This window comes from Mus caroli, chromosome 1 (genome assembly GCF_900094665.2).
Source record: "Mus caroli chromosome 1, CAROLI_EIJ_v1.1, whole genome shotgun sequence".
NCBI lineage: Eukaryota > Metazoa > Chordata > Mammalia > Rodentia > Muridae > Mus > Mus caroli.
In genome coordinates, this window is record NC_034570.1 from 68,640,523 (window position 1) to 68,663,600 (window position 23,078).

The 23,078-nt window shown below is 47.3% G+C and overlaps 2 protein-coding genes across 5 annotated transcripts; one reads left to right on the top strand and one right to left on the bottom strand.

The window, feature by feature from the left end:
- The first annotated feature begins 10,666 nt into the window (after window positions 1-10,666).
- Zfand2b (zinc finger AN1-type containing 2B) lies at window positions 10,667-13,752 on the top strand. Of its 4 annotated transcripts, none has more exons than XM_021152669.2 (10): window positions 10,667-10,726; window positions 10,853-10,925; window positions 11,204-11,298; window positions 11,519-11,650; window positions 11,784-11,935; window positions 12,380-12,472; window positions 12,552-12,612; window positions 12,699-12,766; window positions 13,038-13,110; window positions 13,364-13,752. In XM_021152669.2, the coding sequence occupies exons 2-10, from the start codon at window positions 10,871-10,873 to the stop codon at window positions 13,406-13,408; spliced, it is 774 nt and encodes a 257-aa protein (XP_021008328.1). In that variant the 5' UTR covers window positions 10,667-10,726; window positions 10,853-10,870; the 3' UTR covers window positions 13,409-13,752. The 4 variants fall into 4 exon arrangements, with proteins under 4 accessions (XP_021008328.1, XP_021008212.1, XP_021008279.1 ...); XM_021152553.2 differs by having other exon boundaries at window positions 13,465-13,752; XM_021152620.1 differs by having other exon boundaries at window positions 10,671-10,726; window positions 10,850-10,925.
- A 91-nt stretch (window positions 13,753-13,843) lies between these two features.
- Abcb6 (ATP binding cassette subfamily B member 6 (Langereis blood group)) lies at window positions 13,844-22,635 on the bottom strand. The gene is made up of 19 exons (XM_021152727.2): window positions 21,796-22,635; window positions 21,095-21,232; window positions 20,052-20,232; window positions 19,795-19,896; window positions 19,434-19,617; window positions 18,212-18,333; window positions 17,633-17,742; window positions 17,097-17,162; window positions 16,827-16,952; window positions 16,603-16,679; window positions 16,451-16,514; window positions 16,264-16,349; window positions 15,976-16,033; window positions 15,664-15,768; window positions 14,915-15,089; window positions 14,683-14,795; window positions 14,394-14,488; window positions 14,242-14,310; window positions 13,844-14,116 (listed from the first exon to the last, which is right to left on the bottom strand). The coding sequence occupies exons 1-19, from the start codon at window positions 22,342-22,344 to the stop codon at window positions 14,005-14,007; spliced, it is 2,532 nt and encodes an 843-aa protein (XP_021008386.1). The 5' UTR covers window positions 22,345-22,635; the 3' UTR covers window positions 13,844-14,004.
- Between the last annotated feature and the right edge of the window lie 443 nt (window positions 22,636-23,078).

Consider the following 23,078-nt stretch of genomic DNA (forward strand, 5'->3'; position numbering starts at 1 on the left):
AACAATGTGCCACATGTCTGTAAGCTCAGTATGCAGAAGGCTGAAGCAGGAGGATGACAAGGTTTAGATCATCTCGGGATAGATAGTAAGATCCTGGTTCAACAAACAACTCAATGTTTCAAGAGCACTGACTGTTCTTCCGAAGGTCCTGAGTTCAAATCCCAGCAACCACATGGTGGCTCACAACCATCAGTAATGAGACCTGACACCCTCTTCTGGTGTGTCTGAAGACAGCAACAGTGTACTTATTTATAGTAATAAATAAATCTTTTAAAACAAAAAACAAAAACAAAACAAAAGAATACAGAACCAAAGATAATTTAAAGATCTGGGTTCAGCCTGGTGTGGTGGCACATGCTTTTAGTCCCAGCACTTGGAGGCAAAGGCAATCCAACCTCTGAGGTCGAGGCCAGCCTGATCTACAGAGAAAGTTCCAGGACAGCCAGAGCTACACAGACAGCTAAACTCTGTCTTGAAAATCAAAATAAAAAAAAATCTGGGTTCAGATTGTTTTTAAGCAAGTAATTTAATCCCTCTTACTCTCAGCTTGAGCAGAATTAGGACTGAGGCAGACTTGCTGGTAATCCTCACTTTGACCTTGTCTGCTTTAAGCCCACTGAAGCTGAAATTAGAGTTATCTGGCCATGACTGTACTTAATAACTTTTAGTGGTACCAATGTCTGCTATTCCACAAGGCTATGTCTCATTAGTGTGGCTAACACTGCTGCAGGACAAAGCCATTTAGCAGGTTCATGTATGCTTTGTTGATCTATAAAAGACTTAGCACAGCTCAATTGATAATTGATATCTCCTGAAACAGCCATGCAATTTGTAAGTTGCAAATTGTTATTAGATTTCCTTCAGCATTCTCCTTTATTTGGGAACCAAGGAAACTACATCCGAGCTTTGTGTTGGGAGAACTGAGACTGGTTCATCTGGTCTTCTCTGTGAAACTAAGGGACATAGTAGCAGACAGCGATAATGAATAACAACAGCTGTGTGGATGGTAACAGGTCAGTAGGGAAAACAGTATCTAAGAAGATGTTGATAATGCCAGCCTACTTTGTTGAGGTAAATTCATTATGGCAATTTAAATATTTGTCAGGTGGTGGCCCATGCCTTTAATCCAGTACTTGGGAGGCAGAGGCAAGCAGATCTTTGAGTTTGAGGCCAGCCTGGTCTATAGAGTGAGTTCTAGGACAGCCAGGACTACACAAAGAAACCCTGCCTCAAAACAAACAAAATTTTACTATATTCTAGGTGGAGGCCTAATGTGTACCTCAGTGGCAAAGTGCTTGCGCAGCACATGTAAGGCTTCCTTCCATAGCCAACATTACCAACGTCAAACAAAAGCCATCAAACCATTCGGAGCCATGTTAAAGAGAGAACCCCTAAAATCATCAGGCTCTCTCTCTCTCTCTCAAAATATCTCCCTTCCTCCCTCCTTCCCTCCCTCCCTCCCTCCCTCCCTCTCTCCTCCCCTCTGAGTTCTCAAACCCTTTAGTCATTCAGAGTGGGAATGAGGAATGATATAGAGTTCACTTTGTTTCATCTGTCCCCCACCAAAGTTCCTCTAACTGGAAACTTACAATTCTAAAACCACTGATGAACATAGTATGAAAAATAAAAACTATAGCTCCTGAAACTATGTGATTATAGTTTCACTTGGAAATAATAAGTTAAGTTCACTTGTTCAGTGGCTAGGGCCAGGCAGTGGTGGCACACGCCTTTAATGCCAGCATTCACAAAACATAGGCAGTTGTATCTCTTGAGTTAGAGGCCAGTATGGTCTACAGTATGAATTCCAGGACAGCCAAGGCTACACAGAGAATCCCTGAGAAGAAAGAAAGAAAGAAAGAAAGAAAGAAAGAAAGAAAGAAAAAAAAAGAAATAAAACAAAATTAAGAAGTTAGGGATACCTCTCAGTGGTAGAGGGTGTGCTTAGCATGCCCAAGGGCTAGGTTCAGTCCTAAATGAATTCATGAGTGAATAAATGAATCATCCTCAAAGAAAATTAATTCCATGAACTGAATATACATACATACTATGTATAGACTGGTGTTGGTGGGGCTCAAACTCAAGACCTGACTTAATGTTCGGCAAGTATTCTATTACTGACTGATATTCTTAGCGCTAGTCAATGGACTATTAATACAGCACATTATATGCAGGGCCTTCCCAGATGTTGGGTGTTCACTTTCAGAGTTTAGCAACAATTCTACAGCTCCCATCAAAACCACCAGGATAGCCAGGCAGTGGTGCCACACACCTTTAATCCCAGCACTTGGGAGGCAGAGACAGGCAGATTTCTGAGTTTGTGGCCAGCCAGGTCTACAGAGTAAGTTCCAGGACAGTTGGGACTACACAGAGAAACCCTGTCTGGAAAAACAAACAAACAAACAAACAAACGACAGAAAAACAAAAAACAAAAACCCACCAGGATGTAGACAATAAGCCACTAAAGAGTTCTGACTTGGCAAATACTCATTTTTATTAAGATAAGCTACCATAACAGCTGTTATCTAAAAGAAAGTTAGGAGTTGCAAAATACAGAGACTTACTAACAAGGACATTATTCACTTCTGTACCAAGAGTGCAGATTATCTGGGGTTAGTCACCTTTACTTCGACTTTTCCTGCCTACTTGTTCTACCATCTTCAGGGAAGTGGCTTGTCCACTTGCTGTTTTGTTTGTTGGTTTGTTTACAAGGCTGAGTGCTGGATGTCACAAGTAATTTTGAAGCAGAAACAATTTTTCATCGAAATGCATAGTAAGAGCTGGGTATGGTAGTCCAAGCCTATACAGCCAGCACTTGAGGTTTGCCACAAATCTAAGGCTAGTCTGGGCTTCATAGCATGGCTATTCCAAACAAAGCAAACAAACAAAACTAAGCTGAGCAACAGTGCTCTCCTTAAACTCCACCACTTCAGAGACAGAGGAGGGTAGAAATCTGGGAGTTCAGGTCTTGAACAGGCCTACATGGTAAGTTCCAGGCTTGCCAGGGTTACAGTGAGATAGTCTGTAGCAAAACTAAGCAACAAGGTTAAAGCTCTAATTCACCACCACTCCTCTGTACTGCCTAAAACTGCACATGTGCAAAGTCTCCTGCCTGTAATCCCAGCACTGGGGAGGTAGAGGCAGCTCAGGAGCTCGAGGTCATTATTGGCTACACATAGAGAGAGCTTACAGGCAACTGGGCTACAATAAGACCCTATCTCAAAACAAAACAAAACAAAACAACCACACCCACATTTTAACATTTGAATCATTAATAAGGAATACAAAAATTCTCAACCTTTCCTGGAAATAAGTCTTGAAGTTACTAGGTTATAAAGTCAATTGATTAATATTCAAGACAAACCGAAGCTCAGAATGCATTTGGAGTTAATGCCTCTTCAGGGCTACATAGGAATGGCCTTATCAATTTGTGCAGAGTAAACCGCTTTTATCAGTAGGGGGTTGTCAGTCACCCACACTCTAACAACATTTATACTTTCTAAGAGGGACAGATGAAAGTATAGTGGTTTACTAGGAAAGTTACTAGTGGCATTTTTTTAAAAAGAAGGAGGTTGAAAAACAAAAAACAACAACAAAAAAAGAAAAGAAAAGAGGAGAAGAAGGAGGGGGTTAACATGTTTGTCTTTTTTAAAGTTTATTTTATTTTATTTACTCATGTGATGTTCAGGGGGAATGAGGGTAGTTTAATTGGCTTACAGAAGTTATCCCAAAAGCCGGGTGGTGGTGGCGCATGCCTTTGATCCCAGCACTTGAGAGGCAAGGCAGGCAGATTTCTGAGTTCGAGGCCAGACTGGTCTATAGAGTGAGTTCCAGGACAGCCAGGGTTATACAGAGAAACCCTGTCTGGAAAACAAAACAAAACAACACAACACAACACAACAAAGAGAAAGGGAAAAAAAGAAGTTAGCCCCACCCCCAATTTTAGATTGCAAACTATTAATGGGATGGTGGGTGTTTTAGGCTTACTGTTACTGCGATGAAACACCATGACCAAAAGCAACTTGAGGAGGAAAGGGTTTATTTTACTCACAATTCTGTTTAGTCAAGAACTCAAGTGAAGCAGGAACCTGGAGGCAAGAGCTGATGCAGACAGAGACCATAGTGGGGTGCTGCTTACTGGCTTGCTCATCATGGCTCAGCCTGCTTTCTTATAAGAGCAAGGACCACCGGCCCAGGGACAGTGTTGTTTGCCATGGGCTGGGCCCTGCCCTATCAACCCAGATCTTAGGGCAGGATTTTCTCAATTGAAGTCTTCTTGTCATATGAATCTAGCTTGTGTCAAGTTGATATAAAATTAACCACCACAGTGGGATGAAAAGATCCATATTATAATGCAACCAGCATCTTTTAAAAAGCAAATAGAATGGAATAGAATATCAATTGTAAAAAAAAAAAAAAAAAAAAAAAAAAAAGGAGCAATGAGGGCTGGAGAGATGGCTCAGTGATTAAGAGCACCGACTGCTCTTCTGAAGGTCCTGAGTTCAAATCCCAGCAACCACATGGTGGCTCACAACCACCCATAATGAGATCTAATGCCCTCTTCTGGTGCATCTGAAGACAGCTACAGTGTACTTAGATATAATAATAAATAAATCTAAAAAAAAAAAAAGGAGCAATGAAGTAATAAGCATATTAAAACATAAGGGCAAGTCTTAACTTTGTTCCTCAGTGTGTATGTCTGTCTGAGAACATGTGCATATGCATATTGGATATAAATTGCAGGTTTAAAAATTGTGGGTTTTTGCCGGGCAGTGGTGGCACATGCCTTTAATCCCAGCACTTGGGAGGCAGAGGCAGGCAGATTTCTGAGTTCAAGGCCAGCCTGGTCTATCGAGGGAGTTCCAGAACAGCCAGGGCTATACAGAGAAACCCTGTATAAACAAAAAACAAACAAAAAAAAAAACAAAAAAAAATTGTGGGTTTTTAAAAAAGATTTATTTATTTTCTGTATAGGAGTACCTGGTCAGCCCTGCTTGCCCTGGCCCAGAGATTTATTTATTGTTTTAAATAAGTACACTGTAGTAGCTGTCTTCAGATGCATCAGAAGAGGGAGTCAGATCTCATTATGGATGGTTGTGAGTTACCATGTGGTTGCTGGGATTTGAACTCAGGACCTTCAGAAGAGCAGTCAGTGCTCTTAGCCGCTGAGCCATCTCTCTAGCCCTTAAAAATTGTGTTTAAAGTTAACAGGAACTCTAGAGGCCTGGTTTTTCTTTTCTTCTTTTTCTTTTCTTTTCTTTTTTCTTTCTTTCTTTCTTTTTTTTTTTTTTTTCTGAGATAGGTTTCACTATTTATCCCTGCTGTCTTCAAACTAGGTATCCTCCTGCTCCAGCCTCTGACTGGCCTGTAACTAGCTTTGTGCACTATGTAAGCCTCAATTTACAGAGATCTGCCTGCCATTGCCTCCCAAATGCTGGGATTAAAAGGGTTATGCCATCACTACCTGACAAACATGGTTTTTATTAGTAAGGGTAACAGGTAGAGATTTGAAACTGGGTTTCGCTATGTAGTTTTTGTTGGCTCAGAACTCTCTCTGTGGACTAGACTGGCCTGGAATTCACAAACACTCTACCTCTCCATCCATGTGCTGGGATTAAAGGCTTGTGCCACCATAAAACAACAGCAACATTAACAAAGCCATCTACTTTCAAAGACTGCCTCTAGTTGGTCAGTGTCTACAATCCCAGCTCCTCACCAGGCTGAGGCGCCACACAGGGATGGGGAGGACCACAAAGTTGAGATCAATCTGGACAATTTAGAGAAGAGGCTCCGTCTTAAAATAAAAAGGACCAAGCAGTGGTGGTGCACTCCTTTAACCCCAGCATTTGGGAGCCAGAAGCAGAGGCAGTTGGATCTCTGAGTTCAAGGCCAGCCTGGGCTACAGATTGAGTTTCAAGACAGCCAGGGCTACACAGAAAAACAAAACAAACAAAGCAAAGCAAAACAAATAAAATCAACCAACCAACCAAATAAAAAAGGGAAGGAGATATAACTTAAACTGTAAATGCTTGTTTTAATCCCCAAAGCGGACAGGAAGAAGACAGGGAAATCAACCTGGAACTTCAAAGATATCCATCAATATGAAAGCACACCTGCTTGGTATATGATCACTAATTAAGGTTTTGTCTTTAAAAAGTGAAGAGGTGGCTCAGCGGTCAAGAGCATTGACTGCTCTTCCAGAGGTCCTGAGTACAATTCCCAGCAACCACATGGTGGCTCACAACCATCTGTAATGGGATCTGATGCCCTCTTCTGGTGTCTAAAGACAGTTACAGTGTACTCATATACATAAAATAAATAAATAAATAAATCTTTAAAGGAGGAAGAGGAAGAGGGAGAGGAGGAGGAGGAAGAGGAAGAAGAGGAGGAAGCAGAGGAAGAGGAGGAGGAAGAGGAGGAGATGGGAAGCGAATATTGTACAACCAACAGAGCCAGGTCACAATAGGATTTGACAAACCAATATTAAATCCTGTTGTTCTCTGGATCAAACCCCATGAGCCAAGACAAAAACTTTACACAACCTAACATTTGTTTCATCTCTTCAAGCTGAACATGTTCTCAATACCATAAAAGCCATCCTTTCCTTACCTCTGTAACACCGATTGCTTTACAGATATCTATTCTTCCTGAATTTTATCTGGGCACATGGCCACCTACATTTTCCAGCTCCCCTGGAGCCTAGAATGACCATGTGACTAAGTGCCAGACAATGAAAACTATCCAGAGATGATACAAGCTGACTGACTTAGGGTCAGACCCTCAAATAGCAAAGGTAGGCTCTTTTTCTTTTCCTGTATTCTGTTGCCTGCAATAACAACTTAATTGGACATAGATGGGTTAAGGCAGCACCTCAGAGATGGTACCAAAACAAAATGAGGAGGCGCTGGGGCCTCTGAATGTCATACCAGTTCAGGATTATAGTACAAGCAAGAAATTAACCTTCCTTCTTCTTTATGCTACTGTGGGAGTGTGTTGTAGCAGTTTAAATTGATTCCTACCTACTATATCTCGTCTTCGGGGTTTGTTGTTGTCTTTTCTTCCCAGACAGAGGTTTTCTGTGTAACAGCCTTGGTTGTTCTGGAACTTGCTTTTGTAGACCGGGCTGGCCTGGAACTCACAGAGATCTGTCTCCCTCTGCCTCTGTCTAGAATGCTGGGACTCAAGGTGTAGGCAACTACGCCTTGCTTTATGTCTTTTTGTTTGTTTGGGGGTTTTTCTTTTGTTCTATTTGTTGTTTTGTTTTGTTTTGTTTTGTTTTGTTTTGAGACAGAGTTTCTCTGAGTAGCCTGGAACTCATTCTGTAGACCAGGCTGGCCTCCAACTCAGAAATCTGCTTGCCTCTGCCTCCTGAGTGCTGGGATTAAAGGCATGTGCCACCATTGCCTGGCTTCTTCTTTTTTTTTTTTAATTAAATTTTTAAAGTGTGTGTGTGTGTGTGGGGGGGTGTTTGCACACATGCCACAACACACATTTGAAGGTCAGAACAGAACTTTGTTCTCTTCCCCCAATATGTGGGTCCTGAAGGCTCGGCAGCAAGTTACTTTACCAGCTGAGCCAACTCACTAGCTCTTGTTATCTATTTTTTACTCTATTAGCTAGAATTAATTGAAGTCTGAGGATTTAAGCACAGATATTTCACCCATCAGACTGTACGGTGTTTAGAGTTTTCTTCTTGTGGTTCTGAGAACTGAAACTTAACTCTTGTACATACTAGGCAAGCACTCCTTGTCCATTTCGCCAGCCTTCCTTGACATTTCGAGCCAAGGCCTCCCTGGTAACCCTAGCTAGCCTTGGACTTGTTATTCTCCTGCTTCAGCCTTTCCAAGCAGCTGAGACTACTCACCTATGCCACCAGGTTCTGTGGTACTTGGACTTTAAGCCATGCAAAATTTTTTATTTGACTTTGTTTTGTTTGAGACAGGGCTTCTCTATGTAGCCCTGACTGTTCTGGAGCTTGCTCTGTAGACCAGGCTGGCCTTGAACTCAGTGATACAACTACCTCTGCTTTCTGAGTGTGACAAGTAACAGCATGTGTCACCATTACTTGCTGTAGGCTTAGAATTTTCAAAATCTACTTTAATAAGGGGTCTTAAACACTTTAACCTCTCTTCTAGCCCACCACCCACCAGAGGTAGTGGAAAGGAAAGATATAGGACAAAGGGGGATGTGGGCCTCTTTGGGACGATTCCAGTCTTTACTGTCAGCATATCAGCAGTTCAATTCACATGAGTCAGCAGTGGTAGCTTGATCCACTCACAAACACCATTCACAAATCAGCAAAAGCAGTTCAATCCTGAAGAAACCCTAAGGCTCTGCAAATTGATCCAAGTCCAAAGAAGTGGCAAGCCAGAATATTATGATAATGAGAAGTTATTTGGTGCGTTTCTCTCTAGGATGTCTCGAAGTCACAGCAAGCAATGATCAGCAAAGAAGGCAAGATTAACCAATGCCACAGCACTGTTAGTGAAGACCTGCATCAGCAAAGTCAAAGGAAGACCAGTAAAGAGCGGCAAGGCTAACCAATGTCAGAGTCCGTTGGGTTATACTTCTACTCTTTCCAAATATCCACAAGTCCTCTCAAGTATCCACTCCAGCAAAACATCACATGCCCCTTTTCCAGGCAGTTTCCAGAAAAATACCACGTGTCTGTTCTCAGCAAAACATCCTCTCATAAGACAGTTTCCAGAAAAACATCACAAGACACAACTGAGTCTCCAAAGAAACCAGAAATGTCCACTTCAACCTGGCTTCTGCGTTTGACTTTTTATTAGAAGGCTGAGGATTTAATAGAGGGCCAGAGAAATATAATTTTTGCCAATGAGATATACTATTTACACAAAATTAAACTAAACCATGTAAAATAGGTTTAGACTTTTATTATTCTTCCTTTCCCCAATTTCCTAAGTATTTGTACATAATCATGTTTGCATGTGTGTGGTCACATGTGTGGGGAGGTATGGACATGTATTTGTATTTGCATGTGTATGGTCACACATGTGGGGAGTTGTGGACATGTATTTGTGTGTATTTGCATGTGTGTGGTCACATGTGTGGGGAGGTGTGGACATGTATTTGTGTGTATTTGCATGTGTGTGGTCACATGTGTGGGGCGGTGTGGACATGTATTTGTGTGTACCCCGAGGCTTGTGGCTGATGCTGGGAATCCATCTGGCAGGTTGAGGTTGCTCTTCCTCTTGATTCATTGAGACTAGGCCTCTCAATCAAACCCAGAGTTTGTTGACATAACACAACCAACAAGGACATGAGTGTGGCAGGCATGTAAGTGGGCAGATGACCCAAGTCAAGGTGTTTGGGTACAGTTAGAGCTGAGAACAGAGCTTCTGCCTGAGGTAGCCAGGAAAGACGGTCTTAATTTCTACCGGTCTTAGAGTGAAAATCAAAGGAAGAGGAGGGGAAGGTTGAGAGGCAGAGACTGTTTTTTTGTTTGATTGTTTGTTTGTTTACTTCACCTGATTACTTGTTTCCATGTCTAGACCTACGGGAAGGTAGAGTGACTACCAATTCCAAGTAGGAGAAGCTGTGTGAGAAGCAAAATGTGCTGGACCAGGAAGGTCATCTGCGGTTCCTAAAGGTGTACATGTTTAATGACTGCCACACTTAAGAAAACATTCCAGAAACCCTGAGAATGTGCTAGGCTAGTGTTTTTCAAGTTGAGACATACTAGAAATGTGTTACCATTCCTTCTGGAGCTCCCCTCTGAATCAGAAGTCCGAGGACCCAGGCATCTGTTTAAAGTAGCTATGTAGTGAGTTTCACCTGACACTGTTCTACTCTAGGTATTATGTGCCAGGCAGGGCCCAATATGAAACAGGTAGAGCTGATCCTTGACTCTTTGATATATTTTAATTTTATCATTGGAGGGAGGGGTGTGCAGTTCTCCTGGGTTTTTCTTCTTCTCTCCTTTCACTATGGATGTCTCTTTTCACTCAGATAGTCCCCTTTGTGTGGCAGATGCTTTTACCTGGGGAGCCAACTCTCAGTTCTTCTCTAGTATGTGTGAAGGAACTGGGGGACAGGTAATTCATTCTGTCTCTCTCTCCCTCCCACCCCCCCCCCCCCCCCGAGCCTGGGTGTCTCTATGTAGTCTTGGCTGTCCTAGAATTCGATATGTAGACCATGCTGACGTCGAACTCATAAAGATTCACCTGCATCTGCTTTCTGAGTGTTGGGAGTAAAGGCTTGAGACACTGTGCCAGGTTGAACAGCTGATTTCAATGAGGTGACGTGTAAACTGGGATGGAGGGGAGGAGATGACAGAGCAGGTGTGCTCAGGTCATACCGACAGGGGCCAGGGATTTCTTAGAGGGTGAACATCAGCTCTAAAACCTGGAGAGGAATCTGCACCACAGAGAAACACTGTAACTCCTCACAGAAAAGAGGTAGCCTCGGTCTGGAGAAATGGCTAGAGAAAAGTAAGTTAGTGACGAAGTGAGAAGCAGGCCAAAGACCGAACTGCTTCCAAACCACCCTTGTCCACCAATATGCCCATCTTTGCCTTCACTGGTTGGTTCTGAAAAGACTCTTCTAAGCTTTACACCCGCTCCCGGGCGTGGCTCAACTCTTCTGGGACTCTCCGCCTGCAATCTACTGTTGCCCGGGATGGACCCGCCCAACGTGATGACGTCAGTGCGCGCGAGCCCTCGGGAGGAGGAGTAGGGGCTGCGGGCCGGCGGGCGCTCAGGCTTCGGTAACCTGTGCTGGGCGGGGGAGAGGAAGGGGCGGGGCGGAGAGCCCCCCGGAGTTGCTGTGTTGCGGACGGGGCCCGGAGCAGGAGTCTTTGGCACGCTCAGCTCTCGTTTCTTCCCCGCAGCAGGCCCCGCACGGCCAGGCGATGGAGTTTCCGGACCTCGGGGCTCACTGTTCCGAGCCTAGCTGTCAGCGCTTGGGTGAGGGGCGGAGCACGCGGGAGGCGGGGCCGGACGGCTAGGGCTGGGGACTGCAGGTAGGGCCAGGAGGGTGGGCACTGGAGCTGGAAAGGCCAGGAGGGCGGGGCTCGAAGTTTTGGGCGGAGACTAGGGGCGTGGCCAAATTGATCGTGTACTGTGAAAGAGGTACAGTGTGTTGCAAATAGGGCAGAGTTTTTCCTACTGGAGTAGCAGCTTTAAGCAAGAGGAAAGGACATCTAGGTTTCCTTTGAACCCGCAATCTGACCCATTCTCTGTAGATTTTTTGCCACTCAAGTGCGATGCCTGCTCGGGCATCTTCTGCGCAGACCATGTGGCCTACGCCCAGCATCACTGTGGATCAGCTTACCAAAAGGTGAGGGGGCGATCGCGAGGGTGGCAGGGGGTGGTGTATGGAGAGGAGAGCGGGTGCAGATGCTTTCAGGATCTGTCTATTTTATGTTTTCCCCTCTTAGTTATTGTGTTTCTCAGCCCAGCACTGGGTAACTTTGTTTTTTGTGTATTTGTGAGTGGTATATCCGGGTTCTTTAAGAGATTGCTTGGCTCTCAGACTGACTCCTGACCCTTGACTATAGGATATCCAGGTACCTGTGTGCCCTCTCTGTAATGTGCCTGTGCCGGTGGCCAGAGGAGAGCCTCCTGACCGTGCTGTGGGAGAGCACATTGACAGAGACTGTCGCTCTGACCCAGCACAGCAAAAACGCAAGGTAAATAAATAATGGCGGGGTTAGTGAGACAACCCAGGGTAGTATACTGACATCTGCAAACCCAAAAGGCTAGCTCCATGGGGGCCAGAGGAGGAGATGAGTTTCCTAAATAACAAACCCTGTTTCATCTCAGATCTTCACCAATAAGTGTGAACGTTCTGGCTGCCGGCAGCGGGAGATGATGAAACTGACTTGTGATCGCTGTGGCCGAAACTTCTGCATCAAGCACCGTCATCCCCTGGACCATGATTGCTCTGGGGAAGGTCATCAGACCAGCCGGGCAGGGTAATTACCACCAAATAGCCAACTTGCTTTGCTTCAGCCATGTCTTCCTTGACCAAGGCATATATGCTTTTTGCTCCATTTTGCTTGCAGTGCTGTGGACTGAAACTAGGCAAGCAAGCGCTCTGCCCCTGAGGTACTGCCTTGGCCCTTTTGTTGTTTTGAGAGGTTTCACTTCTTAGCCCAGGCTGGCTTCAAACTTGTGGCAGTCCTCCTGCCTCAGACCCTCCAATGCTGAAATTACAGCATACATTACTTCCAGCTCCCTTTATTCCTTGGAGACAAGAGTCCACAAAGTTGCCCCGGCTGTCATTGAACTCACTGTGCCCTGTACAATTTTCAGTTTTCCAGTCTGAACCTTCCAGGTAGCTGAAATTACTGACTACCCTCTTGACATCCAAAGCCTATCCTGGAAGATTTATTAGAATGGTTTTTTCTTCCCTTCAGGCTTGCTGCTATTTCTAGAGCACAAGGTCTGGCTTCTACAAGCACCGCCCCCAGTCCAAGTCGGACCTTGCCTTCATCATCCTCCCCAAGCAGGTAGGCCTACCCATTTCTCCTCTCCCCATTTTAACCCCTTCACACCTCTGACCACAGCCTGTTTTAATGTCTTCCATAGAGCCACATCCCAGCTTCCAACCAGGACAGCCTCTCCTGTTATTGCTTTGCAAAATGGCTTGGTGAGTTGGGGAAAGGTTGGATAGACTGAAGTAATTCTATACAGACTAAAGTCCAGGGAGACTAGTCTTTCTGTCTCCTTTTGCAGAGTGAGGATGAGGCCCTGCAGCGTGCCCTGGAACTGTCCCTTGCGGAGGCTAAACCCCAGGTTCTAAGGTACCTACTCTAAATGAGGACAAGATCTGTTTGGAAGGATGGAGGTGGGACCACACCAACCCACAATAGCTAAAAATTTGATTTCAAAATTAGATGAACCATATATCCCCAAAGGCCATACCAATGACAGTAATTCTGATAAACACTATGTTGATTATAGAAAGTAAAGATGGAGGTCACACTCTAAAGCATTCAGTACCATGATACCGAACAGATCAAATCCTCAGAGTTTTAGATATTACTGTCACTAACTTAAACTCTTCCTTTCCAGTTCTCAGGAGGAAGAAGACTTGGCGTTAGCACAGGCACTGTCAGCCAGTGAGGCAGAATACCAACAGCAGCAGGTAAGAGGACTGTGTGAGCTGGGTCCTGTGTTGGAGGGTGAGCAGTTAGGGTTGGCCCTACCCACCTGTGGATAGTATTGCCGTGGGGATCGTCCCATTGCCGTGGGGTGGGGATCGTCCCATTGCCGTGGGGTGGGGATCGTCCCTTTGCTTCCTTCCAGTGACTCCAGCTCACCCTGAGCCCTGAAATGAAGCCTGTCCCCTCTGGTCTTTGACATCACACCATCTCCTCCTTCTCCTCTCCTTGCTCCAGGCGCAGAGTCGTAGCTTGAAGCCGTCCAACTGCAGCCTGTGCTAGGGTCCTGGGCTTGGGGAGGGAGGCTCACCCAAGGACTGTGGCCCTCACATCTCCAGGGTCCAGAGGGAAAGGAAGCACAGAGAAGCCTGGACAGCAGTGCCAAGCAGGAGTGACGTGGAGGACGCTCCATGGAGCCTGGAGAGGAAGGATGCACATGCAGCTAAGCTAGCTCTGCTGCTGCAGAAGAGGGTGGCCGGGAAGTGCTCTCTGGTTGGGGCCTTGGTAGGTGCTAACCAGACTCAATCCCTACAGTCTTTTTCATCATGTTATCCCCTTTTCCCTGGGGCTGCCACATGTAGCAGACAGGGAGAGGGCCAGGAAGAGTAAAGACTGGCAATCAGTAAGACGTATGAGTGCTGTTTCTTTTTCGGGAATGTTCATTCACCTCAAGGGGAGAGACCCCTTGCAGAACCCCACACAACCAAACCACAGCCGTCCTTGCACAGGCCATTTATTTCCTCACGATGCTTTCTGGAAGGTCCCTTTTCCTTACAATAGCTAGCACCAAACTCCTACACCAGGATGAAATGAAGGCAAGAGAGGGGACATATCTTTTTCTCCTGAGTTAGCCTTTGGAAGGAAAGAGGTCCCTTTTATTACTGTGCCGTGTCCTGAGGTTTAGATTCTTCAGGGACAGTTTCTTGTCCTTGCTGCTGCAGCTGCCACATCTCGGCATAAACGCCACCTCGGGATAGCAGGGCTTCATGCCTGGGATGATAAAGCAAAGCTAAGTCCCACTCATTGGTTTCACTCCCATCTCAAGGAGAACGGAGGGTGTGAACCAGAAAGAAACCCTCTGGGAGCCCCTGCCCTGTTCATCCTGCATGGCTCACCTTCCTCTCTCTATGATGCAACCGTCCTTGATGACAAGAATCTGGTCAGCATTGACCACAGTTGAGAGCCTGAGAGATCAGACATCCGTTACTTACTACCTGCATCCAAAGTGGTCCACACTGCCAGCCATATCAACCCTGTAGTCCTGTACCTGTGTGCTATGACGATGGTGGTGCGGTTGGTGCAGACTTTGGCCAGAGAGGCCTGGATGGCTCTCTCATTAGATGTATCCAGTGCTGATGTGGCCTAGAGAAAGAGCTTTGGTGAGATGCTCTTGCTACCCAGAGGTTCCAAGGAGGGGAGGATGCAGGCTGCTAGTGGAGGGTAGTTTGGGTTCATGACTCATGCAGGGCTTTGGTGAAGATGGATGTTGTAAGGTAGGGAACTGCTCAGGAAGTAGGCAGAGATGGGAGACTAACAGGCACGCGCTGGGGCCTCACCTCATCCAGCAGAATGATGTCAGGAGCCTTAAGGATGGTGCGGGCGATGGCCACGCGCTGCTTCTCGCCACCACTCAGTTTCAGACCCCGCTCCCCGACCTGTGTCTCATACCCTGTGGATATTAAGTACCTCTCTCGTCACGTGTAAATTTGTTTTCTGTGGCTAGGTGGGCAAGGAAGAGGTGGAATTTGAGAGTGATAGGGTATCACTGGATAGGGAGGAAGACCTCACCTTCAGGGAAAGACAAGATGGCATCATGAATGCCTGCAGCCTGAGCAGCAGCCTCTACCTCACTGTCCCCAGCTGTGACACGGCCATAGCGGATATTGTTAGCAATGGTGTCGTTGAAGAGGACAGTGTCCTGGGGCACAACTCCAATGTGAGATCGGAGAGAGATCTGGGTCACCTGAGACCAAAAGACCAAAAATGCCCTGTCCTGTGAGGTCCCTCCAGGCTTCCAGGAAGCACCAGGGATAAGCAGCCGAGGGTAAGATTCCAACCATGGCTACCACAAATCTTAGCTGGGTGGGCAAGTCACACAACCACTCCAAGTCCTTCCCATTCATGAACAGAAAACATGGCTGCTGCCTGCTTCACAGAAAAGCGAACCTCACATGGTACTAGATTACTTTCCTGGGTGACTGCTGGTCACATGGTACTAAGGTTTTTAAACACTTGGAGGTGCTGGGGAATAAGCCTGGGAGCTTAGGCTAGGTCACTAAGCTATAGCTCCAACCACTCCCTTTCCCCCAGTTATTTAGAGACTGGGTCTGGCTAAGTTGCTCTGGTTGGCCTTGAACTCCTTTGTAGCTCTGGCAGGCCTTGACCTTGCTATCCTCCATCCTGAGATTACAGACGCACACCATCCATCAAACCACGAAAGGCTCTAGGTTTTTGCAAGGCTGGTATCTCAGGGATGCCCACTCCTTGCTGTTCTTCCACAGATCCCTAAATTACAGTCTTCTCTGCAGCAGCCTTACCTGTGAAATGTCCTGTCCGTCTATTCGGATGCAGCCAGAGCTGATGTCATAGAAGCGAAATAGCAGGCGCAAAATTGTGCTCTTTCCTGCCCCAGATGGACCTACCTGTTACATTGGAAACATGGGGAAAAAATTCTCAGGACTTCCCTCTGGTTTTTAAGGCTCCCTCTTTAAGAAGCCACCAACATCCAGGAGGGCTGCTACATTCAGTCTTGTTGCCTGTTATAACCAGGCATTGAATGTCTAATCTGGATCATGACGACACCGAATGAAAGAAACTCAAGGAATGTGGGCCATGTAGACTTCTCTTACCAGAGCCACTGTCTGTCCAGGCATCACAGTGAAGGACACATCTTGTAAGGTCTCCTGCCTGTAAGCGAGGGTGGTGAATTTAGTAGTGGATCTACTGGACCACCCAGTAGCAGATGGATTTCCATCCCCAGAGCTACTAGTGGTCCTTACCCTCTCCTGTCTAGGCTCCCTGTTCCCTACCCCACAGTGGTAGGCTGCAACGCTGGGGTTCAGAGCAGGATGAAGGGCAGGAAGGCAGTGTGCCAATATATGAAGGGAAGAGAAAGCGAGCAAAAAGGTGAAGCTTACCCATCAGTGTAGCTGAAGTGCACATTTTCAAACTCAATCCGGCCCTTATGAAAACGAAGGGGCCCTGCACCAGGAACATCCTTCACCTGGAGAACACAGCCAACGTGTGCTAGCTAGCATCACTGGCCTGGGATTCTCTGCACACAAGAAACTCCCCCTTACACTATCTTATTCCTCCCCTACTCACTTCTGTCTCCTCTTTCAGCAAGTCAAACATGTTCTCCATGTCAATGAAGTTAGTCTGGATCATCCTGCAAGAAGAGCAAAGACCAGGGCTTTATCAAGGAACCGAGGACTAGCGATACACCCTGAGCAGGGAAGGGACAGGAATCAGGTTACCTGTAGTAGGTGCCAAACCAGTTGAGAGGCATGTACAGTTGGGTGATGTAAGTGCCAAAAAGCACAAAGTCCCCAACCTGTAGAGACCCAGAGAAGCAAGTATGTCACGGGAAGCCTGCAGGTCCTCTGGCTGTTACTTCAATTACAAGCCATCCAGGAGCCCAGGGGCTCGCTCATGACCTTCTTCTCTATCTCCTACCCTTTCTTTCATGATTCTGCCTCACCTGTAGCTTCTGCTCACTGACGAAGTACGCGCAAAGCAAGGAGCCAGCCAGGAGCCCGAGCCCGATCACCAGGTTCTGTGTCTGATTCAGTACAACCAGCGAAGCGGTTGACTTCCACTCCAAACCCTAGGGATTACAAATTCAGGAGGAAGGGATGGCCCGGTGGCCAACTACCACCAAATCCCACTCTGGGTGCCAGCACCTCCAGCTGAAGCCCTGGGTCTCACTCTCCTCAGGCGTGGTAATGACAGCTCCCACGAATCCTCTCACCTGGAACTTGAGGATGGCCTCTCGGTAGCGTTCTACTTCATACCCCTCGGCGCCGTAGTATTTCACCTGATGGAGTCACACAGTGCACAGCTGAGAGATCATTCTCTCCAGAGTCCTCATCCCTTCCTCCCAATTTCTAAATTAATTCATTTATTTATTTTGCCTTTTCGAAAGAGGGTTTCTCTGTGTAGCCCTGGCTGTCCTAGAACTCACTCTGTAGACCAGGCTGGCCTCGAACTCAGAAATCCGCCTGCCTCTGCCTCACAAGTGCTGGGATTAAAGGTGTGCGCCACCACTGCCCAGCTCTAAATTTATTTGTAATAGAAAAAAACTGTTTGAGACAGAGTCTTGCTATGTTGCCTGGTTGGCCTGGAACAGGCTCTGCTGGTCAGGTTAAGGCTTGAACTCAGAGAGACCCACCTGCCTCTGCTTCCCAATCTCTAATCTCCCCTCCAGACTTTATCATTTCAGTGCTCCCGCCACGCTCCTCCACCTCTCCTTGCTTCCCACCGCCGCCATCTCAGGGCGACTGTTACCGTTTCAAAGTTGAGCAGAGAGTCTACTGCTCGTGCCCGGGTGGCATTTTCCTGTGTGTTCATATCGCGGCGAAATTTGGCTCTCCACTCGGTGACCACGATAGTCAGGACTAGAGGAGGAAAGAACGAGACATCATCCCCAACAGCTGAGACCAAATATACATGGCCATTCCCTGTGCCACACATACTAAACCTAGGCTAGCACCCAGAGACCCAGACCCGGAGAAAGAACCATAAATTCACCAAGGAAGGGAACTGCGTACAAGGTATCTTTGTATCCTGCAAAGTTTCATGTAGAAGATGCTTTTGATGAACACATGAGAAGATGCACTATGTGCTACACGGTTCTTCCTGCACTGGCCACACGGTGAGTATGTAATGCATTATACATGCCCTTCCCTGACTTTTACCTGTTTTACCTTAACAGGGGTGGGGTAGACTTTCCATTCACAGTAGCAGTAGTCTGAGCCTAGTCTATCCTCAGCCTGTTGAAGCTGAGTCAGCTGAGTGGGCATAGGGGTCATGGCCAAGGAAGACCCTACCCAGTTCAAGGAGATGGTTTCCCGGGGCAGCACTCACTGAGGTAAAGACTCATGCACAGGAACACGATGAGGCCAAACCAGGCATTGAAGAACATGCTGAAGTAGATGATGCCAATGATGATGTCAGCCAGGGTGGGAATGATGCTGAACACCAGGTAGCTAGAAAGGTAAGTCAAGGAGAGAAAGGCTTGAGGCTTGAGACCCAGCAATCCTACCTCTAGGGACTTACCTTAGCCTGGTTTCATTTTCAGCATCAGTCTAGAATGACTCTAAATACCCCTCAAGAGGTAGATGGCTAGGAAGGCCTAGTGGCAGAGGCTATAATCCCAGCCCTCTTGACCTCTTGAGCTTAAGGCAGGCTAGCCTAGGTCAAAGGGCTGAGGATATGAATGGAGAGTTTGCCAAGCATATGCAAGGCCCTAGGTAGTTCAGTCTTCAGCATCACACACACACACACGCACACATACACACATACATGCACCAAAAAACAAAATCCCAAAACAACAACAAAGTAACCTCTATCAACTGCAAGTAAAAGAGACCTTTGTGAAAAGGATCTCAGCTGGTTGGAGTGGTGTACTGGGGATCTCTGTGAGTTCAAGGCTAGCCTGGTCTACAAAGTGAGTTCCAGGACAGCCAGGGCTTTTACACAGAGAGACCTTGTCTCAAAAAACAAAAAAGAAGGAAAATTAATCCCCGTGAAGTTTTGTTAAGGCAATTTTGAAAAAGAACCTATGCTGTGGCATCTTTAGGTTTAAAAAGATGTTCACAGTATCATATTGGTTCTGAGTCTTCAGAGATTTAAAACAAAATGTATAGCTTAACACACTAAACCTAGCAGGAAAACTCTGGAGAAATGAATGGAACTCAAAAGATTTGGTCTATCTATAGTTTCATTTCTTTCCAGTTTAATTATGTGCATGTTTGTAGGTGTGGGAGGGGCATCAGAAGGCCAGAAGCCAGTGTCAGATCTCCTGGAGTTAGAGTGACAGGTGGGTGCCTGTGACTGCCTGAGGCAGGGGATGCTGGGAACTGAACTCAGGTCCTCTGCAAAAGCAGTGTGAACTCTTTACCTGTGGAGCCTTCTCTCCAGCCCCCACTTTTAGTTTCTTGAGAAAGAATCTTAAGCAGTCCAAGAGAGGCTAAAACTCACTGTATAGCTGTTTGCCAAAAAGACCGAACGAAGCCAGGTAGGAGGAGCAGAGCAGCCTGTGTCTTCCCGGCCCCCCTCCCATACACACTCTTTACTGGTGTGGCACCTGAGTAGTCCTGTGACACTAGATGTTCCCCGGTCCACGATCCGAAGCACCTCCCCGGTACGCCGGCCCAGGTGCCAGCGCAGTGAGAGTTCGTGCAGATGAGAGAAGAGACGTAGCTCCACACCTCGGGACGTAAACTGCTGCACCCGGATCCACAGGAAGGTTCGCAGGTTGCTCACAAAACCTGGGGAAGCCGGGGAAGTTTTATGTGGTCTTGGGGGCTGAGGGAAATGAGTCCAACACCCAGATGCTAGAGGTCTAAGCACCCAAAGGGTCTGCAGAGGGAATATCAGAAACAAGACAGTGAGGGAGTTCCCATGAGCGAGACTGATGCCAACCAAGATGAAAGAGTCTCTCATACCTGTACTGCCGGTGCCACCCCCCTGGAGGAACTTGAGGAAGACGTAGGTGGTAACAGTCCAGGCCAGGGAGCTCCAAGGAGCCTTCGCAGTCAGTAAGTTCACTGTGGATTAAAGGCATCAGGGTCCACCATCAACAACCAGGACTCTAAGACAAAACTGCTCCAGGCTCTGACCACCTACCTCCCATCTTTGTGTAACCTCCCTAGGTAAGGGCCAACCCAGCCACTAAGCCAAACATACCCTTCCACCCCCTCACCAATGTCCCTATAGAAGATGGGGACCAACACATTGAGTGCTCGTTCCAACCCCATGAGTCCCAGGCATATGAGCACTATCAGCTGTAGTGATGGACTTCCCCGAGGCCACAAGTAGCTACTCAGCAGTCGAAGCTTCCGGCCGAGGTCTCTCCAGGTGGATTGTCGGCCTGTTGAGCGGCCCTAGAAGGATGTCACACAGGAGGGGAGCTTACAAAGAAGTATATTTGCCCAGGTATCCACGCGGAATGATATACAGGACCACAGTTCACACGTGACCCCTAAGGCTCACATGTGACCCCTCTCAGAGTTAGGAAAGCCACTGGATTGCAAACTGAGCTTTGGGATGAGAACTGATTCACCTTGAGAAATGGGATTATCGGGTCCCCCAAGAAATTTCTTTCCCCAAAGTCTGGTATTGAGACAAAAGCCAGCATTCCTTCAAAAGCTTAAAGGGGTCAGTCTCTGGCAAAAGGGATGCTTGGTTCTTCCATTGACGCTTGGTTCTTCCATTACCATGACTATGATGCCTAATAGCATTTCAAGGTCATTGTTCCCAGTCCCTAATCAAAAGCTCCCTTCCTCCCAGGTACCCAGTCACATATAACCAGGGACACCCTCTCCCCCATGCCTCTCTCTGCTTCCCCCGAGAGACAGCTTTGGTAGTTTGAAATAAGCCTCCTTTTCACCTATGGAGTGGCTATTTCAGTTTCTTTGCTGCACCCATTTCATTCAGAGATGATGACACGGAACAAAATTATAATAAATCCCAGCATTTAGAGGGGCTTGGGAAGTAGCTTGGTGGCAGACACATGTTTAGTGTTCACAAAGTACTGGGTTCTGCACAAAGCTACTGCACAAAAGATACTCTTGACCGAGAAAACTAGGGATACCTGGTTCTGTTGTTTTGTTTTTGAGAGAGGCTTTCTCTGTGTAACAGCCTCAGCTGTCCTGAAACTCACTTTGTACACCAGGCTGGCTTTGACCTCAACAGAGATCTACCTGCCTCTGGGGTTAAAGGAGTGTGCCACCACACTTGACATACCTGGTTCCTTCCTACATCTTGGTCTTCTTCATGAACATGTAGAGTATAAGACTGGGGGCGAAGTCCTGGGGCCCAGAGCCCCAAGATAAATAGCCCTCCAGAGGTCACATAACGCAGGACCCACAGGCCAAATTGAACCTAGAATGAAAGAGAGAAGGGGCTGGAGAGATGGTTCAGCGGTCAAGAGCACTGACTGCTCTTCCAGAGGTCCTGAGTTCAATTCCCAGCAACCTCATGGTGGCTCACAACCATTTGTAATGCTATCTGATGCCCTCTTCTGTTGTGTCTGAAAACAGCTACTGTGTACTCATATACATAAAATAAATAAACCTTGAAAAAAAGAAAAACCAGAAAAATAAAACAACGAGAGAACAGGTGTGAACCACTACCTAAACCTATTGTATTACTTCTTACAACCCTCAGATGCTTGCCAGGAGCCTAGCAACAGGGTTTTTGTTTTGTTTTGTTTTGTTTTTTTTCTTTTTCTTTTTTTTTTTTTTAATTAAAAAAAAAAAAAAAAAAACACAATGACTCAGCACAGACACACCCCATCCAATGCTGGGTAGCCCCACCAGCTGGCTATCAGCTTCCAGCCACCGCCAGACACTCCATTCTTTTTTCTAAAGCATGGAGCCAGTTGATCCTGACACAGTACTTGTCAAACATCAGTGTATCTCCTTCCCATAAATAAGGTTCCTTACCTGCTGGCCCAGATCTGCCCTGGCCCACCACCACTGCGGGCTGTTCCAAGATACTAGGGCCAAGTTCTCGGCTGCAAATGTCACAGTCCAGAGGAGCAGGAGACCCAAGCTATGCCTGAACTTCATCCAGACGCCCATTGCCAGACTCTGCCGTGCCTGGCTCCGTTCCACCACGAGCAGCCACAAGCCACAGGCGCTGGCCAGACTCTCCAGCACAGAAGCCAGCAGTAGGTAGCCTGGCAGACGGACCCCCCGAGCAGTGCCCACTCGGCCAGCCAGACCGGCCAGGGGCAGTGCCATCTGAAGTGTGGCCAGAAACAGCTGCAGCACATATGGGGCCACCCGAGGGCCAGCCGCCCAAGACAGTTCTTCTGGGCCAGCAGGCACCTCCCGACGCCTTCGGGGAAGAACCAGCACCAAGGCCAGTACCCCCAGAGTCAGGAGTGTCGAGGGCACTAGCGTGAAGAAGAAGCAGGGACTCAAGCCATTCTGAGTCCAAGCCGGCCCCGCCGGCCCTTCGGTCTCGCAGTAGTTGCCCACAGTCACCATGGCGATGTGTGGCTGCTGGCTGAACTTGAGGTCACTGCACAAAGAGTCGGGCTGACCCTTCAGAGAGGGCCGCAGATGCCAGAGTGTCCTGGGACATGGAGCTACGCCGCTTGGGTCGCGGGAAGGGACGCACGTGGACCTGCTACACTGCCCACTCTCTTCACGCACGCGCCGCTACCACGCATACTCACGCAAGCCACGTACACCGTGCTTGCCGGTTCCCACTCGCTAGCAGCTGGGACCCTAAGGCCCAGAGCCGCCGCACAAAAATGTTGGGTCCTTTACGGCAGCGGCCCCGCCCACCAGATCTATCCAGGGTTCCCATTGGCCAAGAGTAAGGAACACAAATAGGGCTGAGAACCGACTGGGTCACATGTCCAAGGCGGGAACTCTAACCTGAATCTGACTGGAGACTTTGACCTCCACAAACCTCCGAATTTGCACTCCCCACCCTCCACCCCCCCACCCCCCCGCCCTTTAAAAAGGTCACACTGAGGCCTCCCTGGTCTTGAACCTGCTTGAGTTCCCTCTATTATAGTGCTAAAGAACGAACTCAGGGCTTCACACATTATCAAGCTACTGAAACACACTAGAAACATCCCTTCTCTGAGTCCCAGCTCTCTGTTCCCGTGGTCCTGCAGGCGTACTTGTTTCCCAAGCGTCCCAGCCAGGTCTCTTTTACAGTCCTAAGACCCCAACTGCTGCGTGGGGAAAAAAAAAAAGCCACAACCGGA